Here is a 21,065-nt window from a genome sequence, read left to right on the forward strand (position 1 = left end):
AGCATTTAAAGTTAATTTTTTATCAGAAGTAGGTACAGAGATGTCAGGGGTAAGTTTTTTACGCAGAGGGTGGTGAGTGCGTGGAATGGACTGCCAACGGCAGTGGTGGAGGTGGAAATGATAGGGTCTTTTAAGGGACTTCTGAATAGATACATGGAGCTTAGAAAAATAGAGGGCGATGGGTAATCCTAGATAATTTCTAAGGTAGGGACATGTTCGGCACAGCTCTGTGGGATGAAGGACCTGTATTGTGCAGTAGGTTTTCCATGTTTCTATGTTATATAAACTGTACGACACTGTATACTATATATGGGATTCATTTTCTTGCAGGCATTTGCAACATTTAAAATAAAGAATACAATAGGATATCATAGGGGTGGCATGGTAGCCTAGTGGTTAGCACAATGTTTTACAGTTCCAGTGACCGGGGTACAATTCTCACTGCTGTCTGTAGGGAGTTTGTATATTCTCCCTGTGGGGTTCCTCCCACAATCCAAAGATGTACTGGTTAGCAGATTAACTCTTTGTTATTTCTCTCAGCACCTTGTGGCACATTTGGTGGCAACCTTGCCATTTCTTTAGCATTTGTCTGTTTTTGATGAGGCCGAATTGCTAGCTTGACGCTCAACCCAGCGCAGGTGGAAAGCGTGCAAGGTGCCGCCAGATCTGAACCTGGGACCACTCGCCTTGAAGTCTGGCGTGGTTGCTTCTACACTACCAGTGCCACAGTGGTCATTGTAAATTGTCCCGTTGTTCGGCTAGGGTTAAACGGGTGTTTAGCTGAGTGGTGCAGCTCGGAAGGCCAGAAGGGCCCGTTCTGTGCTGTTTCTCAATCAACAAAAAGAACTTATGAAAACTACACATGAAAACTGACCAACAACCAATATGGAGGGGGAGACAAATTGTGCAAATAAAAAACATAAATAATACTGAGAACGTAAGTTCTTGCAAGTAAGTCTATAGGTTGTAGGATCAGTTGGGGTTGAGGTGAGTGAAGTTATCCACACTGGTTTAGGAGGCTGATAGTTGAAAGGTATTAACTGTTCCTGAAGCTGCTGGTGAGAGACCAATAGCTCCTGTCCCTCCTTGCTGATGGTAATAGCGACAGGAAAGCGTGGCCTGGATGGTGGGGATCCTTGATGATGGATGCTGCTTTCTCCTGGCATTGCTCCTTGTATGTGTGCTCAATGGTGGGGGTGCGGGGTGGACTTTGCCTTTGATGGACCGGGCTTTGTTCACCTCTTTCCGTAGACTCCTTCCCATCAGTGTGTGTGGGTTTCCTCTGGGTGTTCGGGTTTTCTCCCACTTTCCGAAGATTTACCGGTTAGTAGGTAAGCTGGTCATTGTAAATTGTCCTGTGATTAGGCTAGGGTTGGATAGGTGGGTATCTGGGTGGTGCGGCTTGTTGGGTCGGAAAGGTCTGTTCCATTCTGTATCTCTAAATAAAATTAAGAAAAATAATAATAATCCACTAAATTGCACATCTATGGTGTGTGAAAGAAAACTAGAGCAATTAGAGGAAACTTGTGATCACAGGGAGAGTGTGCAAACTCCACACGGACAGCACCAGAGGTCAGGTGGAACCCAGCTCTCTGGAGCAGCTGTACAGCCCATACCACTGCTATTGTATATCAGCTCAACTGGGATGAAGTTTAATCCTTTGCTTTATATACAGGAACAGTAGAGGTCAGGACAAGCAACTCTGCCCCTCCCTCTTGCTTCACAAAGACCTTCAATAGGTTTTGATAAGACAACCAAGGACAACTAGTCATTTAAAGAGAGGGCGGAACAAATGATCAAAATCTGGTCAGGAAGATTGGATTTTTGGAGCCATAGGATGGATTGGTGAAGGAATTCTAGAGCTTAGGGCCCAGAGAGGTCAAACTGAAAACCTTATCCAAATGAGAATCAAGGGGAGGTTGATGTCACGTGCAAGAGCACAGGTTCAGTGAGATGTGGTGAGATTATATTGATGGTGTGGCTCTGAGAACTGGCATAAATATAATGGGCCAAATGCCCTTCTTATATATTGCAAATGAAATATAGAAATTTGCCCCAATTTCCCATTATATTATTTAAAATGGAAGTGATTAGTCACAGGCCGGGAGGGTTTTTCTGCAGAGATTGACTGTCTTGTCTTCATTTTCCTCCAATGTTCAGATGGTGAGCTGTACTCGGGACTGGCAGCCGACTTCCTGGGGAGGGAACAAGTGATCTTCCGCAGTCTAGGGACCCGTTCCGCCATGAGGACTGAGCTTGATGACCGACTGTTACAAGGTAACCAGCATCTTACTGTACATCAGCAGTCAACTTGATGACACAGACTGCAGAGGTGTATATATAGGCCACTCCTCCAGCTCACATCTAGTCCTCCAGACCCCAGCTGGTGTCCAGGAGCCACCCATTCTCCAGCATACACAGATTCTTCAGAACTCAGCCTGTCCATCCCACACCCCCCCCGCCCTGCAATCCCAAGCATGAAGTGTTAAGCGCTTCAAGTTGAGAGTTAAAATTGTCCATATTGTCTGAGACTGAGATGCCTGTAATACACAGAGGAATAAGCCCCCATCTCTGAGAAGTAGAGACTCCCTCCTCCACCTCCATCTCTGCATTCTTGTTCTATCTCCTTCTATCACAGATCCCAAGTTCGTGGCGGCTCACCTCATCCCAGACAACATTGACCGTGACAACGACAAGGTTTACTTCTTCTTCACGGAGAAGGCCATGGAGTCGGAAGGCAAAGTCCGAGCCATATACAGCCGGATTGGCCGTGTCTGTGCGGTAAGTCGGAGGATGAAGGGTGGGTTGGTGGAATGGAGGGAGATCCCATTGGCCAGGATGTTCTGAGCCTATTGATGCTCTCGAGACTTGTTACAGAATATACCAATGGTAAAGAGTTGAATATAATACCAACTCTGCACATTAGATGACCTTCTGTAGGTCATACCTGGAACTCTTGTACTTTCCTGGATCACCGGTCTTAAATGCCGAAGGTGTAGCAGCTTCTGTACTGGACTTCAAGGCGACTGGTCAAAGTTCGAACCCAGCCGGCTCCTAGCATGCTTTCTGTCTGTGCTGGGTTGAGAGTTGAGCTAGCTACTCGGCCTTGTAAAAAACAGACAAATACGAAAGAAGCGGCAATCTTGCCAACCAATGCACCACAAGGCACGGAACGGAACAACAGTCCAAAATGATACCGATCTAGCCCTCTGCAGATTACACGTCTCTTGTTTAGTACTGGGCTTCTGGTTGGGGAAGACAATGATTTTGTGGGGAAACAGTCGTATAAGCATGTCTTTATGAAGTCCATGGTGCTGTGGCTTATTCAACGACTTGAAGCAGTCCCATATCTGTTCCTGTGCCTCCCATGACGACTTCTTCGTTGCTCTTTGTTTCATAAAATTCTATTGTAATTTTTACTGTGAAAGCCTACAAGAAAATTAATCTCAATGTAGTATTTGGTAACATGTTTGTATGCTGATAATAAATATACTTTGATACTTGCTTTAATGTAGCATCTCCTGGGATAACTCATCCCTAACGAGGGATCTCCGCCTGGAAGTTTGATTGTTTATTCCTCTCTGTGGACGCTGCCTGACCTGCTGAGTTCCTCCAGAATTTTGTGTGTGTTGCTCTTGATTTCCAGCATCTGCGGAATCTGTTGTGTTTACGAGTTACCAACATGCACTGTGACCTAATGCATTTCTGTCTTCTGGATCTAGGACAAAGCCACGTGTGGACACCGCTGGTTAGGAATGTGCTGATACTGGAGTCCATCAGTCCGCTACTCCACTCTCCCTGCTGCAGCTGGGTAACTCAGGGAATGGGGCAGTTTTCCCTCTAACCTCATAGGCTGCAACATGGGCTTCAGTAGTGAAATTCCACACTGCTTTAAGACCATATGACATAGGAGCAGAATTAGGCCATTCAACCCATCAGATCTGCTCCACCATTCATTCAAGGCTGATTTTTTATTCCTTGCGACCATTTTCATCCTGCCTTCTCCCTGTAACCTTTGGCACCATTTACTAATCAAAACCCTCATCACCCTCTGCCTTACGTACAGCCAGTGACTTAGCATCCACAGCCATCTGAGGCAATGAATTTCATGTTAGTACATCTACTCTGTCATTCTCTAGCTAAAGAAATTCCTCCTCATCTCTGTGCTAAAGGACATTCTTTTATTCTGTGGCTGTTGCCAAGGCTGCAGAGGGTGCAGAGGGTATTTACCTGGAGGCTGCATGCCTTGTGAAGATAGGTTGACTGAGCTAGGGCTTTTCTCTTTGGAGAGAAGGAGGATGAGGACTTTTCAGAGGTGTACAAGACGATAAGAGGTATAGACTGAGTGGATGGCCGGAGACCTTTTCCCCCAGGACAGAAATGGATAATATCTGGGGGCATAATCTTAAGGTCATTGGAGGGAAGTATCAGGGTCAGAGGTTAGTTTTTTATACAGAGAGTGGTGGGTGCATGGAATGCCCAGCCATGGGTGGTGGTACAGTCAGATACATAAGGGGCATTTCACATGGATAATAGAAAAGTGGAAGGTTATGTAGGAGGGATGGGTTAGATTGATCTTAGAGTAGGTTAAAAGGTCGACACATCACTGTGGGCCGAAGAGCGTGTTGAGCTGTAGTGTTCTATGTTTTATGATATTATTTGAGAGTATAAGTGTTAGTTTACAGACTGGTCATAACTTCCCTGCTTTCTGTGGAATAGTGTTTTCTACTTTACCTTAGAATGCAAGCGACGGTCTAAAGTTTATGCCAAGTCAAAAAAGATGGCACCTCTGAGACAAGTGCCCTCTCTTACTGCTGCACCAACATCACATAGATTATTGTGATCAGGTGTCTGAACTGCTACAGGGACCAACAGCCTTGTAGTTCAGAGCCAAGGTCGTGTGAGCTCGTGGCTCGTAGGAGAAGAGGAAAGCTGGGGTGAGGAGAAATGGGTTGGAAGAGCGATCTGCAATTCAACTGAATAAGGAGACTCCCCCTACTTCCCTCTCCTTACCTTGCTCCATCTGCCTCTCAATAAATTTCTCTACCTCTCTCTTTATCTGTCCCCTCTCTCATCCACCTGCCACAGTCTCCCATCTCCACACTTTCTAAACTCCTCAACACAACCTGCCAATCATCTTGCACTCCTCTGCAGTCCATCATACAAGCTTAATTCACCACTTCCGTCTCCCCTTTATACTAGCCGTTGAGCACATTTACATGCAGCAGCATCCATCATCAAGGACCCCCACCATCCAAGAGATGCCTCTTCTCACTACTACCATAAGGCAGAAGATACAGGAGCCTTAGGTCCCACACCATCAGGGTTCAGCAACAGTTATTGCCCTTCAACCATCAGACTCATGAACTTCACTCACCACAACACTGAAATGATTCCACAACCTACAGACTCACTTTTGAGGACTCTTCAAGTTCTCCAATCACAACCATAAAATCTGCAGATGCTGGAAATCCAAGTAACAAACATAAAATGTTGGAGGAACTCAGAATGCTAGGCAGCATCTATGGAAAAGAGTACAGTCGATGTTTCAGGCCGAGATCCTTTGGCAAGACTGGAGAAAAAGTCCTGTCGAAGGGTCTTGGCCTGAAACGCTGACTGTACTGTTCAACCCCTTGTGTTTTATTAATGTTTTCATATTTTCAGTTTTATTTATTTTTTTATTTGCACTATTTGTCTTCTTTTACAAATCGGTTGCTTGTCTGTCTTTGTTTATGTACAGTTTTCATAAATTTAATTGTATTGCTTTATTTTCTTGGAAACTCCTGCAAGAAAATGAATCTCAAAGAAAATGAATTTCAAGAAAATCAATCTCAAATATATGGTGACATATACGTACTTTGATAATAATTTACTTGAATTTGACTTTTGGTCATCTCCTCTCTCCACTCTCAGTTCTAAATCATCGACAATTCCTTCAACTCCCCAAGCCTTCTCCCCCCACCAACAGAAGCTGCTCAACCCACTGTGTTCTTCCAATAGATTGTGTGAACATTTCAAAGATGGGGCAAATTAAGTTATCACTTTTTGTTCAAGACCCTGATGGTTGAGGAGTAATAACTGTTCCGAACCTGGTGGCTTGAATGTGCGAGGCTCTTGTAGCTTCTTCCTGATGGTAGCAATGAGCAGAGGGCATATCATGGGTGATGGGGGTCACTGATGATGGATGCTGTTTTCTTCAACAGTGTTTCACGTAGATGTGCTCAATGGTCAGGACTGGGCCATATCCATTACTTTTTGCAAGATTTTCCATTTAAGGGAATTGGTGTTTCCATACCAGGCCAGTCAGTATTTTCTCCACCATATATCTATAGAAGTTTGTCAAACTTTTAGATGTCATGCCAAAACTTCAGAAACTCCTGAGGAAGTAGAGGCGCTGCTGTACTTTCTTTGTAATTGCACTTATGTGCTAGGCCCAGGATAGGTTTTGTGAAAAGATAACACCAAAGCCAATTTAAGGACTGAATGCAGAAACTAATGATTTTGGTCCAAGGCCCATAGTGTCACCATGCACCTGGCACCAACAGAGCATGCCCACAACATACTAGCCCTAAATCTGGAATGTGAGAGGAAACCAGAGCACATGGAGAGAAACCATGTGGTGAAGTGGGGAGCGTACAAACTCCTCAGAGACAGCAGCAAGAATTGAACCCCAATCAGTGAATCACTGGTACTGTAAAGCAAAGCGCTAACCACTGTGATACTGTGCTGCATGCATGTCCTAGATGGTGAGAGTCTTTAATAGTGAATGTTGCCTACCTGAGGCTAACCTCTTGAAGATGCCCTTGATGGTTGGGAGGAATGTGCCCTTGATGGGGCTGGCTGAGACTGCAACCTGCTGTAGCCTCTTGTGATTCTATGCGTGGAAGCCTCCAAACCAGGCGGCAATTCAGCCAATCAGAATGCTCTTCACCACACATCTGTAGAAATCTGTAAATGTCTTTATTGACATACTAAAATAGGCAGTCTTCTAGAGAATCATAAGGGTATGACAAGCAAAATACACAAAATGCTGGACTGAAGGACTGAAGAATGGTCTCAGCCTGAAATGGCAACTGTTTATATTCTTTTCCGTAGATGCTGCCTGACCTGCTGAGTTCCTCCAGCATTTTGTGTGTACTGCTCTAGATCTCCAGCATCTGCAGAATCTCTTGTGCTTATTACAAGCAAAATGTAGTGATGAAAGGTCTTGGACCTAAATCATTAAATTAGTTTCTGCACCATTGCTGCCAAATCTGATGTTTCCTGCAGTTTTTGCTCTTATTTCAGATTTCCTGCATCAACCATTTTGTTTTTGAATTTCACAAGTTGAATTATCACATAGTCCCTCATCAATCCCAGCTCACCACCCAGCTTGCCCACTCCTCTGGGCTCTCTGCGTCAACTAACATCGGCCAGATGTTTGCTTATTGCACTTTTCCATTTTCTTAAGGTTTAAGTCTGAAGATGATTAGATTCCTCTCGCAGCCAAGCTGTCATAGCTGGAAACACACAGACTGTGAAACCGAACACACAAGTCCCATTTTTAATACAGGAAATATTTCAGTAGATGTCACAAAGTCTTTTATGAATTTGACAAGAGTTACTTTACTTTTAATGGGTCCTTTTCTGTTCAAGTACGGGTTCTTATTCAGCAGTTTTGACGGGATTATTCCTTTCATGGGATTTTCTAGGAAACATGTGAAACTTTTCCCCAACCCCTAGACGACCCTTTCAATGAATGTTAAGAGCCCTGTTTGTGTCTCATTACATGGAAGCACGAGCAAAAGAAATGTTTCTGGAATGTTCCCCAATGCTGAGGGATGTAGCGGAGTATTTCCTTTTATTTATGCCTTGCTGTCTGGAGAAAAGGTAGCAGGCTCTTAAGCAGTCTTGCGTATTAAAATTGCCTTCAACTAATCCATCTCTGGAGGCTACAGACTGAACCTATGCACAAAGGACCTTGTACAGTTTAGGGAAAAAACATTATGTTGCATTTTGGCAAATCAAATTCAGGTAAGATTTTCTCAGAGAACACCAGAGCCCTGAGGAGTGTTAAGAGCATAGGGATCTTGGAGTATAAATGCATAGTTGACTGAAAGTGGAGTCACAAGTTCAAAGTAAATTTATTGTCAAAGTGTGTATCAGCATATACAGGCACTACCTTGAGATTCATTTTCAGGACTGGTAGAGTGTGTGTGTTCCCCCTTTTTTTCTGGATTCTGCCCCCTTCCTTTCAGTCTTGATGAAGGGTCTCAACCCAAAATGTTGGCTGTTTATTCCTCTCCATAGATTCTGCCTGACCAGCTGAGTTCCTCAAGCATTTTCCGTGTGTTGGTTTTCAGCATCTGCAGAACCTCCTGTTTCTGTGCATAGAGTGTGTGTATATAAAGCCTATGTGTGTATAGCGTGTGCGTGTGTGAGAGGAAGTAATGCCTATGCATGGCAGATTGATGAATCCCTTCATTACTTGATGAACTAACTAACTTAACTGATAGCCTTATCAGAGGGTGAGCGAACAGCTTTGCAGGGATGTTGTTGATAACCCATCCTTGATAACTCGTTTCTCATCAATCACAATAGCTAAAATAACAAACCTTCTTGCCTGTGAACTCAAGAATAGAGTAACACAGCAACAGAGCAGTCTGATGTCTTGGTCTATATCAGTGGTACTTGGTGTCATTAGAGGTTGTAGAAGGAGTACGTGAAATAATACGAAGAGTGAGACTGCCACTGAATTTGAAATCACCTTTCCACCCCCAGTTTGGGAACCCCTGGTTTTGAGGAATATGGGCCAAACACAGGTAAATCAGACTAACTCCATTGGGCAATATGGCTGGGTTGGATGAGTTGGGCCAATGTTCCCATATAACTCTTATCTAGACTATCTGGTCAATGGGCTAGTAGAGGCAGCATTTAGACAAGGTGTTACATAGAACACAGAACATAGAACAGTACAGGGTCTTTGGCCCACAATATTGTGTCACCCCTTTAACCTGCTTCCCTCCCCACAGCCCTCTATTTTTCTTTCATTCCTGACCCTATCTACAAGACTCTTAAATGTCCCTAATGTGCGTGCCTCTACCAGCAGCTCTAGCAGTGTGTTCCACACACTAACCACTCTCTGTGCAAAATATCTACCTCTGACATCCCCCTATACATCCCTCCAACCGCCTTAAAATTATGCCTTCTCATATTAACCATTTATGCCCTGGGAAAAAGTTTCTGGCTTTCCACTCTATCTATGTCTCTTATCATCTTGTACACCTCCATCAAATCACATCTCAACCCTCCCACCCCCACCTTCATTCCAAGGAGAAAAGTCCTAGCTGAATCAACCTTTCCTCATAAGATATGTTCTCTAATCCAGACACCACCTTGGTATATCTACTCTGGTATATCTACCCTCTCTAAGGCTTCCACATCCTTCCTATAATGAGGTGACCAGAACTGAACACAATACTCCAAGCGTAGCCAAGAACATTAGATTGAAAAGATTCTAGGATGTGCACAAAGTTGTTGGATTAGTCTAAATAGTTATTTTTCTTTTCACTTAACTTTCTTTATGTTTATATGTTTGTATGATCACCTGTTTGTCTAAATGTTCAGTGCATTTTCAATAATTCATGGTATATCTGATTCTGTATTTTTATAACATCTTTGTTTGCAGCCTTTGTCACACCATAAATTGACAAGTCTCATACACTGTTCCTATTAAGGAATCTTCTTAACTGTCTAGTTTGAGAGAGTTTTCAGTATAAGGCATTCACAGTCCTGAAGAATGTTTTTGGCTGGAAACATTGACTGTTAATTCATTTTTGTATATACTCTCTGACCTGTTGAGTTCCTGCCGCATCTTGGGTTTGGGTTTTGTCGTTTTGGATTCCCAGCATCTACAGAGTTTCTCATGTTCACACTTTTGCTCTTTGTCTCTCTCTCTCTTCATCGATTTTTTTTGTCTTTTGTTGTCTTTCTCTGTCTTATTCCTCCTGTTCTCACTTAAGGTGGAGTGAGTTGGTTACTGTTATTTCTTTATTCAGAACATCAAATAAAAAAGCTGTAATCACAAGACTGGCTTCTCATTCTTGACTTCCGAACAATATCATCTCCAGTTCGAACAGTGTTCTCTTAGGTTTGATTTCGATGTTCATTCCCTTGAAAGGAAGGATTGTTTGCCGATTTTAAGTTGGCGCACACGTGTTGCCATCCATATGGGATTGGGATTGCTTATTTATGTTGAGGAGCAGGTTAAGAGGATGCTGATTCCTCAGGGGTTGCCAGAGTTGGCCGCCCATTGATAAGGTGTTTATAACGGTCTGTTTCAGAATGATGCTGGGGGTCAAAGAGCTCTAGTCAACAAATGGAGCACGTTCATCAAAGCCAGACTGATCTGCTCTGTCCCGGGGCCTGATGGCATAGACACGCACTTCGATGAGCTTGGTAAGTGGGAGTCTGACCTTATTGAGGAGAGGGCGGGAGAGGGTGAGGGAGACAGTCATTATGATGATGAGTGGAAGGGAATGACGTAGCCTGTCCGTGAGGGGAGGGAAGTTGTCCTCAATGAGATGGGGAATACTGTTCTCTTTAAGCTGTATAGGTGTATAGACGTGCAGTATCTCAAATGCTCCCACACGCTTAACCTTTGTTGCTGTGGCAGCTGGAAATTTCTTTTATATAATGTTAATATAATTTTGAAATTACTCTAATTGTGAAATATCCTATAATTAATTATAGTGTTAATGAATATAATCCACCAATTTTCTAAATAATGAATATATCACAACCTTTACTTTGAAACGTTTTACAGCTTCGATGAATGTTCATTGTCAGTGTTTCAAGTTACAACCCTGTTACAAATTATAACAATAAACTCAGAATGGGCCCACCGAACACCAATACCATAATATACATATTACAACAAAAAAAACATTTAAAGTGTCGAACAACAATACACACATCTATAGGGAGAAGCGATGTTCACGTTTTGGGCCGAGGCCCTTCGTGCAGTTTTCAGGCCATGTAAAAATTCCCTGCTCAGATCGCAGCTGTACAAAAATATTACAGGGAAGGTTGTTGAGTGGGAGGGGTGAGGGAACCTGTCCTCACTGCATAGTGGGAGGGGTGAGGGAACCTGTCCTCACTGCGGTGAGGAGTGGGAGGGGTGAGGGAACCTGTCCTCACTGCGGTGAGGAGTGGGAGGGGTGAGGGAACCTGTCCTCACTGTGATGAAGAGTAGGAGGAGTGAGGGAGCTTCCCATGACAGTGCTGAGTGAGTCCAAGGCTGCTGCCCAGCTCCACCCGGTGGAATCCTTCTAGTTATTCTGAGATATGACGACTGGCAACAGATCGTGATGCCACATCCCCGGTCTGAAGTCTGAATATTTATCTACTGTATACCTGATCAAACCACTCTTTCAGTGGCAGGAATTGATCTAATGCTGGGATCCGGACACATATATCAGCCTTCCCCATGTGGAGGGTGAAACACAGCTCTCAGCTCAAAGGAGAGGCTGGCTGTGGGACTCCTGCACAACCCTCCTATATCCTTTGGAGGTGTATCAGCTTCTGGAGGTTTTGCTGCCCAGACCCAGGGAACAGGGGCTGAAAGCGTAGCTGGTCTCCCACCACAAGAGGGGTCATTCCCCGTCCTGGACTTCATCTTGATCTGGAACCAGATCAAGAACCAGTGGAAGCCTGAATGGTTTTGAAGAACTTAACTGCTCACAGAGGGGTCCATCAAGAGCCATCCCGGACAAACATCTCCCACAAGTTGGTGTCAGTCTTTGGGAACATCTTTGCAATGTATCCTCTGCCCTCTTCTCAATGGAGATAAGAGAGAAAGGCATATTTAAAGTGCCAACATCAAAGAACAAATTCTCCCAATGCTTATGCCTATAACATCTCACCTTATCTTCTGTGTCACAGAGGATGTCTTCCTACTGAGGACTAAGGATGAGAAGAATCCAGAAATCTATGCTATCTTTAGCACAATAAGGTAGGGAACCATTTTAGTTGTTGTCCGGTTGGTAGGTAATAGTGGACCATGAACTGGTAATGATAAGATATTTATAGTATCAGTCTCTGAGCTCCAGAACAGTTCAACCTTTATTATACAGAAAAGATCCTTCACTGACACTTGACTGTATTCACACTGTTGATGTTATTTCAGTAATGTTTTCCAAGGCTATGCTGTTTGTGTATATCGTATGGCTGACATCCGGGAGGTCTTCAATGGACCGTACGCACACAGAGAAGGGCCAGATTATCAGTGGACGGCTTACGAGGGCAAAGTGCCCTATCCGAGACCTGGGTCTGTGAGTATCTTTGCGTGGAAGCATTAGTCACTGCTGCTCTGCATCCCCACACAGTCTGCTACTTAATATTTGCTTTAATCAGTCACTCAGTCCAACCAGTACACATCGGCCTTTATGTGCTATTGCGATCAGAGGTTCAGAAGTCAAGATGGAGGTTACACATGGAGGTTACAGCCATTTTATCAAGTTTTACAAGAGCAAAGACCAAACAAAGAAAAGAACAAATAAGTCCTGTTGTCTTAGACCAAAATTAGCTCCAAGTAAAAAGGTAACAGATCACAATGACAGTTAACCTATAAAATAGCCAGATTCAAGTGACATGCTACAGAAGATCTAAGAAACTTCTAGAAATTACAGAAACAGCTATACTTATTCATTCTTTAAGTGCCATATCATATGGCATAGATGATCATGGTCTTTCCATGACTATGATTGTTCTTGGCAAATTTTTCTACAGAAGTGGTTTGCCATTGCCTTCTTCTGGGCAGTGTCTTTACAAGGCGGGTGACCCCAGGCATTATCAATATTCCTCAGAGATTGTCTGCCTGGTGTCAGTGGCCGCATAACCAGGACTTGTGATATGCACCAGCTGCTCATCTGACCATTCACCATCTGCTCCTGTGGCTTCATGTGACCCTGATTGGGGGCTAAGCAGGTTCTACGCCTGCCCCAAGGGTGACCTTCAGGCTAACAGAGGGAAGGAGCACCTTACACTTTCTTTTGTAGAGACATATCTCCATCCTGCCACCCAACAGCTATACCGCAATTACTGAAAAACTCACTGAGCAGTTACACATATATAGATGATTATAAAAAAAATGCAAGCAAGTATAGGAAGGTTAAACTACAATAAAAATAACAATTTTATACCTTATGCCGGCAATTTCTACCTTGCAACTTTGTGTTCCCTTCTCCCTCATGTGCTTATCCAACCTCCCTTAATTCCAATTCACCTCAGCCGCTCCAGTGAGAGTAAGCTCCATATTCAAACCACTCTTTGAGTAAACAAGTTCCTTCTTGGATTTCTGGGTGCTGCTTATATAACTGCAGTGTTCTCGCTCAGGTGTAATGGAATGCCGAACTAAACACTGAGGTAAACCGTAGTCAATGAAAACAGGATTGCAGTAAGATTAACCGTTTACTGTTCACTCTTCCTCATTAACGTATGGTGAAAACTGTTGATAAAACAATACAAAATTTGTACAGTATTTGTTTCCTTCTTGATATCGCATTTACATCGTAAATACTTGCAAAAGTAAACTACAACAACTACATTACATTAAAATGCAGCATACAGTCAGAATCTACCTACGCCATTGACTGCTTTAAATACACTTCAACACAAACTATCTACAACTCTTTAACTAACGAAAACATAAACCTTATCAACCGTCATTACTTTTAACAGAATCAGCGTTAATATTTTAATTCAACATATCGATTATCTCATGAACTTACGGCGTTATTTCACTATGTTTCTAGTGTGTAGAAAGACAACTTTTCTTGCGCTGATCTTGCACATGTGAGCCCCCTCCTTCCCGTTTCTCCAAACCGGTATTTTCCCACAAGACGCGGTGAAACCGGATGTGACGTCATCGCATGCCGCGATATATTACAGACAACGAATTTACTTTAAACAATCCTAACTTTAACTAAAAAATGCTAACAAACGACTTACTAAAGCGAAAATATTATAAACTAAATAAATGCCATAAAGGCAACACAATAACAGTGTCCTCAAGTTGACCTCATCCCTCATAAGTAGAAACTTTCTCCCTGTATGCACCCCCCCGTCAAAACTTTTCATCAATTTAAAGATCTCTATTGTGTTACCCCTCAGCCTTCTTTCCATAAGAGAAAGTGGACCCAGTCCAATTATCCTTCCTTAATATGTATCCCCATACATTTATGGGTTGATGCTTGTAAATCCTCCCAAGTGCCTGTATATCTCTTTCAGGATCTGGTCATCAGAACCATGGTACACCACGCACAGTTCAGTATAGGACCACTCTGCACACTTCTCTCTTTCTAGAAATAAACATAAGAATATAAGAAATAGGAGCAGGAGCAGGTCAGCTGGCCCGTCGAGCCTGCACCGCCATTCAACGTAAAATCCATCTGTTCCCCTCTATCCACTGTGCTTGGACGTATCCTCAAGCACACAGCCTATTTGTTTTTTGGTGGCTTTGATAACCTTTGGCAAAACTTTATTGTACTTATATCCCAAACTCCCTTTTACGTTCTATACCACACCTTCTAGATGACCTCCGTATTCTTCCTTCCATACACCTTGCATTCCTTGCTGTTGAACTTTATATTGTTAATCAGTTGATAACGTTCAAAGTATATTCATTAAAACTTCCAGTAAAAGGGCAGCACCTGTGAATGCAGCAGTCTCTCAGGGGCTTTTTTCTTTATAAAATTTGTTTTTTACAATCCAAAGATAATTCTATTCCAAGAACATCAGGTACTTCAGGGTTACTCCATCAGTGAGCTGCTCATTCATTGGAGTAGCTGGACTGGTGTTGGCAGCGGAGCCAGTCGAGGTGTCGAAGGGGCTGGCTGGGATGGAGGAGAAGGGGCTGGCCGGGATGGAGGAAAAGGGGCTGGCCGGGATGGAGAAGGGGCTGGCTGGAATGGAGGAGAAGGGGCTGGCCGGGATGGAGGAGAAGGGGCTGGCCGGGATGGAGGAGAAGGGGCTGGCTGGGATGGAGGAGAAGGGGCTGGCCGTGATGGAGGAGAAGGGGCTGGCCGGGATGGAGGAGAAGGGGCTGGCCGGGATGGAGGAGAAGGGGCTGGCCGGGATGGAGGAGAAGGGGCTGGCCGTGATGGAGAAGGGGCTGGCTGGGATGGAGGAGAAGGGGCTGGCCGGGATGGAGGAGAAGGAGCTGGCCGGGATGGAGAAGGGGCTGGCCGGGATGGAGGAGAAGGGGCTGGCCGGGATGGAGGAGAAGGGGCTGGCCGGGATGGAGAAGAAGGGGCTGGCCGTGATGGAGGAGAAGGGGCTGGCCGGGATGGAGGAGAAGGGGCTGGCCGTGATGGAGGAGAAGGGGCTGGCCGGGATGGAGGAGAAGGGGCTGGCTGGAATGGAGGAGAAGGGGCTGGCCGGGATGGAGGAGAAGGGGCTGGCTGGGATGGAGGAGAAGGGGCTGGCTGGGATGGAGGAGAAGGGGCTGGCCGGGATGGAGGAGAAGGGGCTGGCCGGGATGGAGAAGGGGCTGGCCGGGATGGAGGAGAAGGGGCTGGCCGTGATGGAGGAGAAGGGGCTGGCTGGGATGGAGGAGAAGGAGCTGGCTGGGATGGAGGAGAAGGGGCTGGCCGGGATGGAGGAGAAGGGGCTGGCCGGGATGGAGGAGAAGGGGCTGGCCGTGATGGAGGAGAAGGGGCTGGCCGGGATGGAGGAGAAGGGGCTGGCTGGGATGGAGGAGAAGGGGCTGGCCGGGATGGAGGAGAAGGGGCTGGCCAGAATGGAGGAGAAAGGGCTGGCTGGGATGGAGGAGAAGGGGCTGGCCGGGATGGAGAAGGGGCTGGCCGGGATGGAGGAGAAGGGGCTGGCCGTGATGGAGGAGAAGGGGCTGGCTGGGATGGAGGAGAAGGGGCTGGCCGGGATGGAGGAGAAGGGGCTGGCCGGGATGGAGGAGAAGGGGCTGGCCGTGATGGAGGAGAAGGGGCTGGCTGGGATGGAGGAGAAGGGGCTGGCCGGGATGGAGGAGAAGGGGCTGGCCGGGATGGAGGAGAAGGGGCTGGCCGGGATGGAGGAGAAGGGGCTGGCCGTGATGGAGGAGAAGGGGCTGACCGGGATGGAGGAGAAAGGGCTGGCTGGGATGGAGGAGAAGGGGCTGGCCGGGATGGAGGAGAAGGGGCTGGCTGGGATGGAGGAGAAGGGGCTGGCCGGGATGGAGGAGAAGGGGCTGGCCGGGATGGAGGAGAGGGAGCTGGCTGAGGTATTGAAGGAGCTGGTTCAGGATATCGGAGGATCCCACCGAGATGTCAGACAAACTGGTTTGGGTATGGAGTTGCTGGCTGTAGACCGTGCTACTGCCCACTAGTCGGAAACATTGAAGTTAGTGAAATATAACCTTGGGAGATTGTCTTGGACATTTCCCTTGCAATCGCAAGACTCTGTTGGACAGTGATAATGTAAGCTGATGCAGGTCTGTTCCCTTGTCTGGTGGAGGGACAGATGTCATGGGAGCTGCGTAGCCTCAGTTGTAGCAAGGACCAGGCCTCAAGCCTCAGACTTGCCTGCCATTGCAGACCAGGTGAGAGACGCGGAAGCATTACAGCATGGCATCCGCGCTCGGCTGATGCCTGGCCTCTCCCATCTGTGCTGCCCTCCAGTGTTCAAATGGTGGAATGACAAGCTGGACTGGGTACATCTTTACATTGCCGGGAGACTGTACCATCGATTGCTGGACATTGTTACTCAGGATCCTAGATCCTGCCTTTTTTTTTCGAGTGAATATGCTTTTAACTCGCTATTTTGAACTACATTACTCACTATTTTTGAATGTTTGCTTGCTGTTTTGAATGTTTTGCATCTTGGCCCCAGAGGAACGCTGTCACATTCAGCTGTATCTATGTATGGTTTGAATAATCATTAAACTTGATTTGATTTGATTAACAAAGTACATATACATTATACAACCTTGTGATTCATCTTCTTACAGGGAGTCACAAAACAAAGAAACCCAAGAGAACCTTGGCCATCAAACACCCAATATGCAGAGAGAGAAAAAACAAATCATGTAAACAATAAACACAAGCAAGTAATGTTCTAAATTGAAGTCCACGGGGAGTACGTCCCCAGACCCTTAGTTCAGTGTGGAGTGGAGCAACAAGCTGAACCAGGCCATCCCTCACCTCAGGTCCCAACACCCTGACCTTTTTAATCTGGCCTGGTGCCTAAATCATCATCCAAACGTCTGGTTCAGTCACTTTGATACACCCTGGGGCTTGGACCCTGCTGCCTCGATTAGGCCTGTACCCGACCTTTACAATTTGGCCCGGCACTTAAATTGATTGAACCTTGGGTCTTCCTCACTTTCCGTGACGGGCTCACTGCCTCGCCTTGCCTCCCAAGTACAAAGGGAAGTTACAGGCTGTTGTTTGCCATTATTGTTTACCATAAAAAAGAGTGGTTAACAAAATATTTGTTTGTTTTCTTTGTTTTATCGGCCTTCAGCCAGAAATTCTCCAACACCATCTTAAACCTATTCCCATGAGTTGCACTACCTGATATTCATTCAGTTCTTTCCAAAATTAGTCAATGAACTTCGGTTTTCAAGAACTTGTTTTAATATTATCAAGTGTACCATATAACCTGAATATCTGTTTTGCCTGTGTTGGTTTAATGGAAGTAGTCATTGTGAATATCTATTATTGTCACCAAGATACAGTAAAACTTTGATTTGCATGCCATCCAGATAGATCATTTCAAAGCTTAAATAAGACAATGCAAATGGAAAGCCACAAGGAAATACAGACTGCAGATGCTGCTCGGTCTACTGGATATTTCCAGCAAATCATTACAAGAGAATGCATTATATGAGGCCCTCCATTGGTTGGGGGTTGACCATGGATGTAGTGTCCTACTGTCTCTGCAAGCCAGGGCAGTATAATATGGAGAGCAAGCTGATGCCCATGTAGCAGGCTCCTCCTCTCCACACAGATGATGATTCCAAAGGAACAGCAGAGACCCAGTGGCATTGTAAGAGTTTTCAGTCAGTGTGGAACTCAAAGTAAGACTGCCTTAGGGACTCCAGCTTTGGGTTTTTCCGTGAGGTTTACTGCTGAAGCCTTCCCCATGAGTGGGTATAGCTGCAGAGCAGTGGAGATTTGAGCTGACCACGAGCTCCATCTGCCCGAATGCAGATATGTAGAATATAGTGCTAGGTACAGAAGCAAAGTGTGGTGCATGTGGACAAAAAGGAGTAAAGACCACGAAAAGGTTGATTGTAAGGTCAAGTGTTCATCTTTATCATACGAGAGGTCACTTAATATTCTATAACAATGGGATAGAAGCTGCCCTTATGCCTGGTGGTCTGTGCTTTCTATCTTTTGTACTTCTGCCTGATGGAAAGAGGGGGAAGGGAGAATGTCCAGATGGGAGTGATATTTGAATCTGTTGGCTGTTTTCCCATGGCAGCAGGATGTGTAGACAGAGTACATGGAGGGGAGGCTGGTTTTGGTGATGCATTGGGTTGTGTCCCACAGCTGTCTGCAATTTCTTGCGGTCTTGGGCAAAGAAGTTGCCATACCGAGCTGTGGTGCATCTGGATCGAATGCTTTCTGTGGTGCATTGCTAATTATTGCTGAGCATCAACTGGGACATGCAAAATCAGTAATTAGGTGCATTATTTTTTGTTTAAAAATAGCAATCCTATGGCTCTGCTTTGTCCTGCGTCCAAGCCAAAGAAGTGGGCAGGAGCAAACTTTGCAGCCGCTACCCACCTTGTAAGCTGCCTTTTCCTAAAGCTCCCACCTGGAAAACACTATAGGGCTATTAAAATCAAAACCCCATTCCTTCTTAAAAGTTTATTCCCCCAGGCAATTAATCTGCTCAAGCATTCAAGTTAGCCCTACCCCTCTCTATTACCTCAGCAACTTCACTGCACTATAAAAACTTGAAACTTTGTTTTTTATATTGTTAATTCTATTGTAACTCCATGCTGGTATTTATGCACCTTTTTTCCATGTCCATGCTTTAACCTTTAGATTATTTTTTATTCTTCATTATTATTGAATTGATGCATGTCACAACAGTACACCATTAACAAATTCCTAACATGCAAATGTAAATGGTGAGTAAAGTTGATCTTTAATGTTAGAAAGACTTCCAACTTCATAATTTATCTAAGTTAATGACATTCCATTCCTCAGCTACCCTTGTGGGCTTTAACATAGAACATAGAATATTATAGCATATTACAGGCCCTTCAGCCTTAATGTCTGCCTACTTTTTAACCAACATTTTAACTTTCTCAGGTCAATCCAACCCTTCCCTCCTACGTAGCCCTCCATTTTTCTATCATCTGTGTGCCTAAGAGTTTCCTAAATGCCCCTAATGTATCTGCCTCCATCATCATCCCTGGCAGCATGTTCCACACACCCACCGCTCTGTGTAAAGCACTTACCTCTGATATTCCCCTCAAACTTTTCCCAAATCACCTTAAAATTAAGCTCTCTTGTATTAGCCATTACTGCCCTGGGAAGAACTTTCTGGGTGATCAGTCTATCTATGCCTTTTATAAATTTGTACACCTCTACCAAGTTACCTCTCACCCTCCTTTGCTCCAAGTAGAAAATACCTAGTTTACTCAACCTTGCTTTATGAGACATGGCTTCTAGTTAATGCAGCATCCTGGTAAACCTCCTCTGCACCCTCTCTAAAGCTTCTACCTCCTTCCCATCATGAGGCAACAGGAACTGAACACTATGTTCCAAGTGTGGTCTAACCAGGTTTTTATTGAGCTGCAACCTTACTTTGTGTCTCTGAAACTCAGTCCCCTGGGTAACTAAGGCTAACACACTGTATGCCATCTTAAGAACCCAATCAACTTTTATGCAATCTATGCACACATGGAACCCAAGATCCCTCTGTTCCTTCACGCTGCTAAGAATCCGGTCATATTTGAAATCTATCTGGATTACTACAGGTCTCTCGAGCAGTTGTCCGCAGCTTAAACCACCAACAAACACACCTTTATATTACATTTCTTTTGCATCCTGCTGTTTGTGGATGTTACAACCACCTCTCCTTTCACTGTCGTTGTCCTGTCTCCTTCAACAGTGCCCCAGCAAAATCACCACGCAGCCCAGTCGCCGATACACCAGCACCAAGGACTACCCGGACGATGTCCTGCATTTTGCCCGCAGTCACCCGCTGATGTTCCATTCTGTATACCCGATAAACCAGCACCCTGTGCTCATCAAAACCAACGTCCAGTTCAAGATGACCCAGATTGTCGTGGACCGGGTGGAGGCGGAAGATGGACAGTATGACGTCATGTTCATTGGGACAGGTTTGTTACATGCTGCTTGGATCAGGGGTCCAATTAGTCACAGTAGTTTAAACTGCATGGGATAAAAATGAAGGAGAAATTGGACTAACTTGGATTATTTTCTCCGGAGCATTGGAGGTTGAGAGAAGACCTGAAAGAAGTTTATCAAGTTAAGAGAGGGTCCATGGCCATGATTGTTCCTAGCTAAATTTTGTACAGAATTAGTTTGCCATTGCCTTCTTCTGGCAGTGTCTTTCCAAGACAGGTGATCCCAGCCTTTAGCATTATTCTTTGGAGATTGTCTTTCTGGCATCAGTGGTCATGTAACCAGGACTTGTGATATCCACCACCTGGTCCCATGGCTTCACATGCCCTGATTGGGGGACTAAGCAGGTACTACACCTTGCCCAAGGGTGGCCTGCAGGCTAGCAGAGGGAAGGAGCATCTTACATCTCCTTTGGTAGAGACTTATTTCCACCCCACTAAATAAGAGAGGGTAACCCATCAGAATCTGTTCCCCAGAACAGAGATGTCACATACTGGAGGACATAAATTTAAGGTGTGTGGGAGAGAAGCTTACAGGAAATGAGTGGTATAGATAAGTTTTACAGAGAGAATAGTAAAAATAAAACTGCTTGAGAAAGCTGATATGAGAATGACATTTACGAGACTTTTAAATAGATACAAGAATATATAGGGAATGGAGTGATATGGACTATGTACAAGCAGAAGAAGTTTAGTGCTGATATTA

The 21,065-nt window shown here is 44.9% G+C and overlaps 1 protein-coding gene and 1 long non-coding RNA gene across 9 annotated transcripts in view; one reads left to right on the forward strand and one right to left on the reverse strand.

Annotated features, from left to right (window-relative positions):
* The window catches only part of sema3bl (sema domain, immunoglobulin domain (Ig), short basic domain, secreted, (semaphorin) 3bl), a 225,326-nt gene that overhangs the window by 172,560 nt on the left and 31,701 nt on the right, over positions 1-21,065 (forward strand). For all 6 annotated transcript variants that reach the window (XM_059944004.1, XM_059944006.1, XM_059944001.1 and 3 more), the window contains exons 6-11: positions 2,161-2,277; positions 2,639-2,781; positions 10,323-10,437; positions 11,923-11,992; positions 12,167-12,311; positions 20,104-20,335. In XM_059944004.1, the coding sequence (XP_059799987.1) occupies positions 2,161-2,277; positions 2,639-2,781; positions 10,323-10,437; positions 11,923-11,992; positions 12,167-12,311; positions 20,104-20,335 (822 nt within the window). The remainder of the gene's footprint in view (positions 1-2,160; positions 2,278-2,638; positions 2,782-10,322; positions 10,438-11,922; positions 11,993-12,166; positions 12,312-20,103; positions 20,336-21,065) is intronic.
* The window catches only part of LOC132377729 (uncharacterized), a 163,416-nt gene that overhangs the window by 12,659 nt on the left and 129,692 nt on the right, over positions 1-21,065 (reverse strand). The gene's annotated exons all lie outside the window — the stretch shown is intronic.

Source organism: Hypanus sabinus, chromosome 19, assembly GCF_030144855.1.
Source record: "Hypanus sabinus isolate sHypSab1 chromosome 19, sHypSab1.hap1, whole genome shotgun sequence".
In the NCBI taxonomy this organism is placed as follows: domain Eukaryota; kingdom Metazoa; phylum Chordata; class Chondrichthyes; order Myliobatiformes; family Dasyatidae; genus Hypanus; species Hypanus sabinus.